Raw genomic sequence first — 12,881 nt, forward strand, 5'->3', positions numbered from 1 at the left:
GGTTGGAGGCAGTCTAGCAGACTTTGGTTTCAGTGGCTCTTCTCCAGTGACTGATGGTGTAATCCATAAGATAAAAAAGAAGAAGAAAAAAAAGCCTAAACTGCTACATGTAAAAGGGAGGAAAACAACTTGAGGATAACGATGAATTGCTTGAATACGGATTTTCTGTGACTTTGGGAGTTTGAGTATTTCAGAGTTTGGTTAAGTATAGTTTTGTGATTTTATTGTACCACGTGTTTATTGTCTTTATTTACATTTTTACCCGCATTCCTGGTTTGTTAAGATTAAAGAAAACGCCAAATGTTATAGGATAGTTAAGATACTGACATATAAGATATTTATTACCTGGCCCTTGTCATCTGATATACATACAACATTTTCCTCCAGATAAGCATGGGGAGTTTCAGAGTTTCCATTGCTTCCCATTGGCTGTCAGTTTTGTGCGATGACGTCATGGCTATAAACGACATCAAACACAGTGGCTGGTCTTTTTTCGCCTCTCACCTGGATGATGTGCAAAGGACCCCGGTTTGGTGAATGACGAGTATCGCCACTTACTTTCTAGAAAAAGCCGCCAGATTCCAGTCCACAGCGTCCACTTACTGCCACTCATACCGGAAAGCAGCTTTTCAAAATAAAACCAATTTATTCTCATGTAAGGCAAGTAAAAATGTTCTATAAGAAAAAAAAAGAAACTAAAATAAAAATATACACCTACAACATTCAAGGAGTTTCTTATATTTATTCTATTTCTTAATAAAATTCACCTCACATTAAACATATCTCAGTAGGTTTCTTTATGAATTTAGGTTGCTTTATGAGAAGGTGAACAGATCTGCATTTTCTCTTCTCACTGTGAGGCCTGGGGGAGGAGCTGTGGTGGCATGGAAATGTTTTGCTGCACTGTTGGGGATTTATTTAGAATTAGAGGTAACACTTAACCCACGTCAACATGCATCAATTCAGCTCAGTGGATAAAGAATCAGCATCACATAACCGGAGCTCAACAATCTGGGTCTAAACCTGGGTGAAGCTGGTTGATCTTTGTGCCTGAGAAGACCATATTAAGGGTTTCCCCTCTCTGTGACGTCATAAAGAGCCAAGAGTAGACAAAACTGTATGAAACAGAGCATTTAGAGGAGTCAGAAGTCTGAGCTTTTGGCTCATGATTGCCTGTACATAACCTCATTATTTGAAACTTTGGCCTTGTTTAATGTGAATATCCAGCATTATAGTCGTGTACATACAAGATGTTTTTAAAATGTAGAAAAACAATAAGAGTAATGAAAAACTCTACAATGAGAAGGTGTGTTTCAAATTTTGAGTGGTGCTGCATAAACAGCAGAACTGTATGCTTGGTAACACTTTCGAGATCGAATTCAAACACAATAAACATATAATAATTGATTTTCACTTCATAGGTACCGCACTGAATAGCTGTAAGAATTTATGACTTGGTTTTACAGTAAGCAGAGTGCATCTCAAAATTACAAATCGGGTATTGGTTTGACTGTAGTTTGATATTTTCGGCTCTTGGACTCCTGTCTCGTTCTTGTTTTTGTATCAGGACAAACATTTATGTGATTCGATGCCCTATTTTTCGTAAATTGTGGAGGTATACAATTTTAATTTTTTTAATTATTTTTTTTAAATCTCCAGTCAAAAAATAATTGTCCCACCTGTTCATCTTGAAGCGTGTTTCGCAGTTTTTATTGTTTTTCTTGAAAAAAAAAAATTGATACAAGACATTCTCTAATGCGTCATAATTTTGGAAGCTCAAGCTCAAGCGCACCGGAACCAGAATTATTTATTGCGTCTGACTTGACTTTGGCGCTGTGGATACAGGGGAGGGAGCCGTATCTATTTAAAGAGGGTCATCCAGTCACGGATAAATAACAGAGGGTCCACGGCGTTGACTAACCCCCTCTAAATGGTCTTCATCCTCCACTGTGTGTCTGTCTGCAGATACTTATTGTTTATTAGTCAGCTGTGACAACCATCCGCCGACCCGCGTCAGGCCAGTCTACCTGCTCTGCTCCAGGAGCTCTAGCCCCCTTTTTATTTGTTAATTTATTATTTTTCTTATAGGGGGATAAGTGGGTTAAAAATGGGCAAAGATTACTATAAAACGCTGGGTATCTCTAAAGGAGCCACGGATGAGGATATAAAAAAAGCTTACAAAAAACAGGCGCTGAAATGGCATCCGGACAAAAACAAGTCTGCAGCCGCCGAGGAGAAATTTAAGGAAATCGCCGAAGCATATGAAGTCCTCAGTGATCCGAAGAAAAGGGAAATTTATGATCAGTATGGAGAGGAAGGTAACGTATATTTTTTTAATTACACGCTATTGTGTGTTTCGGGTTAAAACACCGTTATGAACGCGCTGTGAAGCTGGATGGCTGCATGTAAAACACAACTGGCTTCAATTCAAGTCGCACACTGTAACCAGCACAGCAGCAGGCCCACAGCACAGCTGTTCGGCAGATCATCTGCATACATTTCTGTGCATTTTATCATGAGGCTCAGTCCATATGTGGCACGGCACTTACAGTAATAAGCTCCAATTTTAAGAGAAACCGGGGGTAATATCGATTCACACCAACAGCCATTCTGTACAAAATGTTACAGTAGCAGAGGTACATGCAGCTACATGGAGATTTTCAGTCCAGACTGCTATTTTCGGGATCTTTGGTTGGTGTGAGGAAGGAAAAATAGACCATCCATCATCTCCACAACCACATATTTAAAATTTATGGAGGCATATTATGATTTTTACAATTTTACTCACACCAAAACATTTTTCTCCTCTTAATGTAACTGGATACACGAGGAACCTTTCTCAGAAATGCACAGTTTAAGGCACGGGAAGTGTAAAGCAAGAAAATGCATGCAGGAAAAAGTTAAAATGACATCATGAGCATGGAAATTTGAACCATATGGCTTCTGTAAGAGCTCCCTCAAACCATGCAAACAATTCCCTGAGTTGGGAGTTGATCTCAATCAAAAAAAATCCGCTGATTACTAGTGGTGAGATCCATTTATAAGAGTAAAAGGGAAAACCAAACAAATTTTCCAGTTTTGTAACAGGGGACACGCTCTTATATGTGATACCTCTACCAGAAAGCGTATCCCATCATGTCCACAAAGGTGGCGTGGTTCAACTTTAGCAGTTGTACTCAGTTTGGCCCTGTGATGGAGATACATGAAAAACTTTTACCTGAACAGTTTGAGAAGGAAGCGATGTAAAGAAAGAATGAGCATAACATGGCTCCATCACAGAATCTAACTGCAGCATTACAATTACCCTCTACATGAGTCATCTCCTCTAATATCTCAAATATATCTTTCCTGATATTGATATTAAAAATACTTTGTAAGACTCAGAATTTGTCCATCTATGTCTGAAGTGGCTTGACTTCTCAGCATTTTATGTCATTTTCTTGCACTAATCCAATTTTCCTTCTCGTGACACCAGTACTATCCCCTCCACTCAGAGTACCAACCAGTATCAGCTGCTAGTTGAATAACAGCCACAGTCTGGTGTTGCCATGTTGGCATTTTTCCCACATCATGTTTCTCCAGTGCAACAATATTATTGTTGTGATGTCATAGCTTTGAGACTGGCGAAGGAGACTGGAAAACTTTGATAATGGAAGAATTTGTACTTCAGGACTTTCTGCCAGAAAGCCTTTGTTTGTTAACCTAACCCTGAACATGACAATGTAGAAACTGTGACTGAAAAATAGTAATGATTTAAATTAAAAAAAAAAAAAAAGGCTAAAAACAATGCTATTTACACTGACTTTTTGGTTCGGGGTAGTAAGTAGCACTGCTAGTCCTCACCATCAAAAGGAGGCAGCTGAGCTGGTTGGGGGATCTGACTAGGATGCCTCCTGGCCACCTCCCTGGTGAGGTCCTGCTGAGAGGAGGCCCAGGGGCAGATCCAGGAAATGCGCTCTCAGCTGGCTTGGGAATTTCTCACCAGAAGAACTGGAAGAGGTGTTTGAGAACAGGGAGTCTCTCTGACACTTTCCCCTCCCTCATCTGATGTCCCAAAGTTTTTCCCTTAAGGAAAACTTTCTTTACTCCCATATTTTTCTGTTTTTATTTTGGAATGATGGTTGAGGAACATCATTAATAAGATGTAGGTAATCTCTGAGGTAATGTGGCATTTTAACACTTAAAAACCACAGTACTCACTCAAGAATGATGTAAAGTGTGAAATAAAGAAACTGGGACCATCGTGGTTTGATGTTTTAGCTCTAAGATCATTCAGCAGAACTCTGATAAACTGGGCTGTACTTTGAAGTCAGAGTTTATCAGTCATGCTGTAAGTGCTCTCGCTGAGCTGAGCACTCATGTCATTAATCATTTCTGTTGCCCAAAAGGTCTCAAGGGAGGAAGTGGGCCCGCTGGTGACGGACAAGGCACCACTTTCACCTACACCTTCCATGGAGACCCTCACGCCACCTTCGCCACTTTCTTCGGAGGCTCCAACCCCTTCGAGATGTTCTTCGGACGTAAAGCGAACGGGCGAGACGACGAGGACATGGAGGTGGACGGAAACGACCCCTTCGGCTCCTTCACCAGCTTCAACCTGAACGGCTTCCCCCGTGACGGCCACGTGGGCCTCGGGGGGCAGCAGCGGCGGAAGCAGGACCCGCCCATCATCCACGAACTGAGGGTCACCCTGGAGGAGGTGTTCCACGGCTGCACCAAGAGGATGAAAATCTCCCGCAAAAGGCTAAATCCAGATGGCAGGACCATGCGCACTGAGGATAAGATTCTCACTATCGAGATTAAGCGGGGCTGGAAGGAGGGAACCAAGATCACGTTCCCCCGGGAGGGAGACGAGTCTCCAAATACTATTCCCGCTGACATTGTTTTCGTCATCAAGGACAAACCACACCCCCACTTTAGGCGGGAGGGCTCCAACATTGTGTATCCAGTGCGTGTGAGCTTACGACAGGTGAGGCCTTTTCTATTTTGGCACCTGCTTTGTCTGAGTGTAGAGGTATTAATAGAGTCTGATAGATGAATAAGTCACACACAGAACAAGTTCATATTTAGCTGTGAGTGCAGCTTTAATCAGAATCAGAATCAGAATCAGAATGGGTTTATTGCCAGATGTTGAGGTTTACAACATTAGGAAATTGCTGCGGTGCTTCAGTGCAAACAATAAGAATTAAAGTGCTATGTAGAAAGAAAGATATATGCATGAGATATACATGCATATATGTATATCTGTAATGCTCTGCAGCTTAAACGCTGGTCACAATCAATAAACTGTAGGTACTCTGCTTCAGCTGTTTCCCTGGAAAGCACGGGCTTAAATGAATCAGTATAGTACCAGACCAAACTCACACACACACACCTTGAATGCACACTTATGTAATCTGGATCATCGGCGCAGAGAAGTAGGAGCTGTATCGCAGGGAGAGCGGAGAGGCGACGGCCACCCACGTGCACACGGTGCAAGATGTACTTACTTATGTGGTTCCTCCCCCTCAGCACACAGTGAGAGATATAACCTCCACATCTCTGAATTTATGACCACTACCAGCAGATCAGCTGTGCATGCTATAATTAAGCTGCCTTTCAATCAGTTTCCAATCACAATGAGACTCTTGTTAAGAAGAAAATGTGGGCAACTATGACCCAATTAAAAATAAAAAAGCACACAGACAGAATGATACCTGAAGCCATTTAGTCTTTCAACATGGAAATTATGACCACCTGTAATCACTTGATGCTGATCAAACTTCCTTCTCTTGATGAAGACTAATCCGGAGAGTTCAAGTGGTTCAGGGCTCTGAAAATAGCCTTTAAGATTGTTTTGTGGAAGCAGAATTAAACTAAATTTTAAAGTCTGTTGAAGATTAATCAGAAATCTAAAAGACAGATGTAGCTTCTATCTTGGATAATATGCTATAGTGCCTTAAACCTGCATTCTTGCTGATGACCAGCAGGGGGAGACTCCTCTAGTTGCAATGAAAGAAGTCAGGCTGTATAAAAATCTGTGGGGAAATGATCCTTCTTCTTACTTGATTCATGATCTCTTTGAACAGTTTCCTGGTAAGCTTATGTTCTCAGTTTCAAGTTGGATCTCACATTGAATGCAACATGTTGTTTGTTTTGTCAGTTATGCTCCTCGTTAGTGTCAGGAAGGAAAACCAAGCTGAGGATACTTTAGGTTTGAAAAGCTGCTGCCGGTCACACCCGGCTTCAACGCTAAGATGGCATCAGCTCGAGGCTCCAAAACAAACACTCGAAAATATTAAGTTGATATCATGTTAAAAAAATATACAGTTTAGTTAATATGGTCACATTGTACTGGTAGCAGATGTTAGACTTGATGAGCTTTTGTTTATCAGCTCATCTCTTTTCACTCTGGGTGTATTTGCTCTTTTTGTCTGCTTTTGTGCAGCTTTGGTTGCAGAATCTCTCTCTCGATCCACCTACGCTCGTGTTTTGAGTTAGATTAGATAGAACGGTAAAGTATTTGATTAATAGCTCTAGTGTAATGTGAGATTCTACGCATGTATCGCAAAGTAAGCACGGCTTTATCTGTTCAGATAAAGCTGCAGTTAAATTGCTTTTTCTTTTACTTTTTAACTTGCATAACAAAGGCATGAACACATATTTTGACATTTGTTGTGTAATTATGTTTTTCCACTGACCTATACTGTGAATATTTGCATGTATCTCATGCCTCTGGTTTAGTCTGCAGAAAAGATTCAAACACAGAGAGGAAACCATTTTGGACTTTCAGGGAATTAAGGGGAAACTGTAATTATTGCTGGCATTGATAGCAGGAAAAACATATCAGATGGGCAAATAAGATAAATCCTGAAACTGTAGAGATCCAGCCAAAGGGGAAACAGGGATTAAATACACACAAGCAGGGAAGGGTAATAAGAAACGGGTGAACACAATCACACAACAAGCAGGGTGGGAAAACAACAGAGCAGAGAAGAACAAACGCACGAGGATCAAACCTGTAGAATAAAGTAAGAAGGAAACTGAAAGTGGGACAAAGGAAGAGAAAACCTTTAATAATAATAATAAAATAATGATAAAAGGAACCATAGATGATGCACCGACATAGCCGGTGAGCAGATTGCTGTGTTATTTCTGCCGTTTTTGCAGTCGTCAGTGTGTGGGTTGCTGTTCTCCCGCCGATCCTCACCTTACCCTCATATTCTTGTCTTCACAGTCGCTGTGCGGATGCTCCGTCACCGTGTCGACGATAGACGGGAAGACGTGCAACATGAAGATCACGGACGTCGTCAAGCCCGGCATGAGAAAAACTGTAGCCGGACAGGGTCTCCCGTTCCCCAAAAACCCCGAGCAGAGAGGAGACCTGGTGGTGGAGTTTGATGTGAACTTTCCCGAGTCTTTGCCGACAAATGCCAGAGATGTCCTGAAACGGCATTTACCTGCTTAGGAAGAAATAAACGAGGGAGACAGAGCCACATGACACACACACACTTACACACACACATGCACAAGGACAGTTCTGACAGTTCCCAGATGGACCCCCCCTTCCCAAATGGTGAATGTGCAATTTCTATTTTTGAGCTATGTGGTGTTTTTATAAATGCCATGCATGCTGCCAAGTTGATTCAAGTGCGAGCGATATCTGAACGTGCACATTTCATGTTTGTGGGCCTTTGCCACTTTTTCGTTAGTTGGAAATGTTTTGGTGTGAATGAGTCTACAGCTGCAAAAGCAAAAAACAAACTTTAGTGTCAAACAGCTCGTTGTCTTACTTTAGACTCGTCAGGCTTCACGTTTGCTTTGCCGCGAGCAGTGAACTTTGATTTGGAGGTTCTTTGGAGGTGGTCGAATGAACTCAGCAGGTGCAATGTGTGCATTTTAGAAACTTACCTGTGAAAATACCTTGACTTGAATTTTAAAATAAATATTTACGCACAAACTGACTCGAGCTGTTTCAGCCACGGAGAGGCTCAGAAACGCGTCCTGAGCCTAAACAGTCATCGCTTTAAAAAGACAAAAAAAAAAAGTTAATACCGCTTAGGATTATTTATAGTCTGTGTAGCATTATTATTACACAACATGGGTTCTTTGCAGCCCAGGGGGGAATGAAATGAACCTATATTTTGATAGTCAAATGTGAATAATTTGCTGTTGTAAAAAATGTTTCTGATGTGCGAAATTAAAATTAAAAATACCTTGACTGAAGTTAATGTGTAAAGTTACTCACAGTACAAATATGAATGTGTAATTATAGCTGTCTGTTAGCTCCCCTGCTGCTGACGCATGCAGGAGAGCTGACATTTTCCCACCAGGGGACGCCACATCTTTATGACTCAGGGGCCCACAGCCAGGATGGTCTGTGTTAGCGCCAGATTTGCTGCGGTTTAGTCATTTTCACTAAATTTCCCATTTTTATTTAGTTTTACATCAGTGATTTTTATTGATTTTAACTCAGTGAGTTTAGTGTCTGTTTCAGTGCTACTTTTACTGGTTTGGGTAATATCAGGAGTTCAGAAGAGCATAACAATAAATAGACATATAAAAAAAAAAACCCTCAAACTGGCTGTGTTGGCAGATAATAATATCCTGCTATTAAACTATAATTATCTATCTATCTACACATAGAAGCAGTGAATGATGAAGACTACGATGAACTTAGATTTTGGGGGAATGACTTACCCAGAGTGATAGGTAACAACAGTTGCTTCTCTAAAATTACTGCAGGTATCTTTCCTCCTTGGCATTGTGTTAATGCACACGTGAAAACTGCCAAAACTTCAGCTTTGTCACAGATACTGATTGAATTGATCAGATGGATTTAGTGCTAGTTACCCTCTTAATTCCTATGGAAGCAGTAAGAGGATAGTTCGTTTTGCACACACTGCTTCTGCATTTTTCCTCAGTTTTTATTAAATGATTAATGACACGGTGTAATATGTCAATGTTGTTCATCCAGGCTTGTATTCCCACAACTTTAAGCTTTGCTAAGGAACGACTGATTTTTGTCACGTTCTGACATATAAAAGATTGAATTTTGAATAAGGTTGTACTTTCTTTTTACATAACTTGATCCGTCCATCCATCTTAAATCGTCCATCAGCATGTGTAGAGATTCATGCAGATGATGCGTCACTATCATGCACAGAGAGTGGAGAGTAAACACACATGCTCTGGGTAGTGTGGGAGCTCACCAGCTGCCGATCCTCTCCCTTCAAAATCGCCGTAACTCTGACTAGAAATTGACATTTGGATTTTTCAATCTAGTATCTGTGAGCATTATGTGAGTAAAAGTATGGCCTCTGAGTTAAAGGTCACGGTGTAAACCTGAAATGATGTCTCCTGCAGCTTTTACCAACCACAGTTTCCCATTTTATGTTGTTTAATGTTGCATTTTTATCCAAAGTGCAGTGAAAGACTCATCATTAAATATTTAAGCTATGGATTAAAATTCATAAATCAATATTTAGTCCCTTTAAGATTGCGCAGATTCGATAACTAACAAGTACGACTGATTTACAAAGGTCTTTACTTTTTCATTATCAGCATTTAAATTGATTCTTCAAAGCCTGTTTTAAAGAGGAGCATTCAAACAGCAACTTCATCCTCATAATTATTTATTCATTAAATAGTTCCCCCAGCGTCTGTACACCCGAGGAGCAGTTTAAACAGATGCGTGCTTCACGCTCAGCCTTCAAGTAACATGTTATTGATGACTTATAAGCAACACGCTGATGGCCGTGTCACACTTGCTGCAGTTTTTCTCAGCTTCTTTGGCTCAGTCCTTGGATGACAGTTGAAATTGTCAAAACAATATGTGAAATTCTTAAAATGTTTTGTTATTTGCGCACAACAAAAAGAGTATTTGTCTTTTCTTGTTGTTTGCACTTGCAAATGTATCAGGTTTAGGCAAGTGGCTAAGTGCAAATGTCCACATGAACAATTATCAGTGCTATTTGGTGTGTCTGGTCAAAATAGATGCTATGAATAACTTAAATCCCGAAACTATGTGAAGATTATTTAATTGTGTAAGTCACCAAATGCAGGATTGTTCCTCAAATAGTTAAAATGTGACAGGCCTCTGCATGGTTCAGTCATAAATGTGCGTATTGTAACATAAATATTCACAATTTTCTCAGTTTTTTTTTGCTCAGTTTACGTTTTCAAAATAATTTATGAAATCCTTTGAAGATTTTGGGTTTTTATGGACAATAGAAAGAGCACGTCTCCATCTTTGTTATCACTTGGACATATTTTAGGAAACATAGGTACAGTTTTTACAACTTGAACAGTTATTGGCTGTATAAGTCTGTACACCTAAAACATATTTTAGAGCTTCAGTGCAACAGAGTTACACCCTGAAGGAGCTGCTCAGACAAACATTTATAGGGGCAACAGGCTGCCAGTGGAAGAGGAAAAGGAAATGTGGTGCTGCAGCAAAGGAAGGAAAACACAATACAGTGGTGTGAAAAAGTGATTTCTTTTTTCTTTTCTTTTCTTTTTTTTTGCATATTTTTCACACTTACAAATGTTAATATTATACAAAGATAACCAGACCAAATGAAACATATTTAATTGATGATTTCATTTTTCAAGATTAAACAAAGTTATCCTAACCCACGTGGCCCTGTGTGAAGAAGTAGTCCCCCCCCTACACCTGATAACCGGTTGTGCCACCCTTGGCAACAAGAACTGCAGTCTTGTGTTTGTAGTAACTGGCAAAACCTTCACGTCACTCTGGAGAAATTTCTTCTTTGCAGAATTTGTTGTAATTCAGCCACGCTGGGGGGGTTTTCAAGCATGAACAGCCTTCGAGTTTCAGATCATTGTCCTAGTGCAAGTCTGCTTGAGCTTTAGGGCACAAACTGATGGTTGGACATTCTCTTTGAGGATTTTCCAGTAGAGGGCAGCATTTGTGGTTCCATCATTTACAAGAAGTCATTCAGGTCCTGAGGCAGCAGAGCAGCCCCCGACCATCACGCTACCACCACCATGTCTGACTGTTGGTGCGATGTTCTTTGTATGAAACACTGCATTAGCATTATACCAGATGTAATGAGACCCAACGCTTCTAAAAAGTTCAGCTTTTGTCTTGTCAGTCCACAGAGTGTTTTCCCAAAAGTCTTAAGGATCATCAAGATTTTTTTTTTTTTGGTAAATATTAGAGATGGCACGATACCGCTTTTTTATGTCCGATACCGATACCGATATCATAAATTTGGATATCTGCCGATACCGATATGAATCCGATATAGTGTGTTTTTTAATCAATAAAACTGTTTTTTTAATATCTTGCTGCATTTTGTATAAGTTCATACTCAAGTTTAAATAAACAACACTAACAGTAATGGACTTCTATACATTTTACATCAGATTAAAACTTTGGGTGTAAGAGTCAGATAATTATTTATTAAAAGCTAGACATTTTAAATGAGAATAAGAAAGAAAAGTATGTCTTTGTGCCCCCTTTTCCCTGTTAATGCCCTATCGGCCCCCCTGGCTAAACTTTGCTAGATCCGCCCCTGCACAGTTACCAGCTGTCAGCTATGTAGAAAAAGATCCTCGAGTAGAAAGTAATATTAAATACATTCTAACAACAGATTATCAAGCTTAAACGTGCTGCTGTTGTTCAGCCGCTGGTTTCCTCTTTCTAGTGCAAAGTGGGCGATAAACAAACAAGACTCGCCACAGAAAAGCCGATCAGCTGATCATTAAGCAGTTTCATGATTGAAGTAGCAGCAGGAGAGGGAGGGGGGAGAGGCACTCGCTCAATATATCTGTTGTTAAGCTTAACGCTGGAATGCTTTACAAACATTCAGAGATGAACTTACACACTTGCTTTACTTCTCTCTGGTATCACTTCCTCGGAGATGAAATGCCGGTTTGGTAGCGAGGCTACAAATACACACAGCCGCTCTATCACGTGAGCACACTGCTCCGACATGCTACGGTTATGAGCCGAGTTATGCCATATCGCAAGTTTTGTGAGGTGCTTTTTTGATATTTAATGGATCGATTACATTTTTTATTTCTCTCCGATATCCGATCCAGTAATTTACGTCAGTATCGGACCGATACGTAATATCGGATTGGTCCATCTCTAGTAAATATGAGACGAGCCTTTTGTGTTATCTTTGGTCAGCAGTGATTTCTGCTTTGAAACTCTTCCATGGATGCCATTTTTGCCCAGTCTCATTCTTATTGTTGTATCATGAACTCTGACCTGTAGGCAAGTGAGGCCTTCAGGTCTTCAGATGTTGTTCTGGGTTCTTTTGTGACCTCCTTGGTTTGGTGACCTTTTCCAAAATGATAGATGTCAGCATCCGTTTGTGCCCTGAAGCCAAAATGTAGGCCTTGATCAGGCTTGAAAACGCTATAATGGGGCTGAATTAAAACAATTCTGCAAAGGAGAGTTGGCCAAAATTCCTCCAGAGATGTGAAAGACTCATTATCAGTTATTGCAAACTCTTGTTTCCAGTTCTAGGTTCAGGGACAATTGCTTTTTCACACAGGGTCAGGTAGATTTGGATATCTTTTTTTCCTTTAATAAATGAAACCGTCAGTTAAAACTGTATATTCTATTGTAATATAAAAGTAAGTGCTCAGAAATTAAATAAAAAAAGAAAAATACAAGTAATTAATAATAAATACTCAAGATAAAGAAGCAACAAATACTTATCACAGAAACAATATGCAAGAAACATAAACCTGGATTTCTCTGTAAAACGTTGTGTAGAGTTTTAGTTTCTTCTCTTTAGTGTATTGTCCTGTGTTGTGTGACCACTGAAGGACATTTTTCTCCACATTACATGCAAATGTAAACACACTGTTTTGCTTCACAAAGCAGAATGTAAAACCTTCAGCTCTTAGTGTAACCACCATCT

At 40.1% G+C, this 12,881-nt stretch overlaps 1 protein-coding gene across 1 annotated transcript; it reads left to right on the forward strand.

Annotated features, from left to right (window-relative positions):
* Window positions 1-1,892: 1,892 nt before the first annotated feature.
* Window positions 1,893-8,355, forward strand: dnajb4 (DnaJ heat shock protein family (Hsp40) member B4). Its single transcript, XM_085377797.1, has 3 exons — window positions 1,893-2,318; window positions 4,389-4,969; window positions 7,217-8,355. Exons 1-3 carry the CDS (start codon window positions 2,108-2,110, stop codon window positions 7,445-7,447), a joined length of 1,023 nt encoding a protein of 340 aa, XP_085233923.1. The 5' UTR covers window positions 1,893-2,107; the 3' UTR covers window positions 7,448-8,355.
* Window positions 8,356-12,881: the final 4,526 nt, after the last annotated feature.

This window comes from Diplotaxodon limnothrissa, linkage group LG18 (assembly GCF_057381915.1).
Source record: "Diplotaxodon limnothrissa isolate DT_005_m linkage group LG18, D_limnothrissa_male_GT1.1, whole genome shotgun sequence".
Classification (NCBI taxonomy): domain Eukaryota; kingdom Metazoa; phylum Chordata; class Actinopteri; order Cichliformes; family Cichlidae; genus Diplotaxodon; species Diplotaxodon limnothrissa.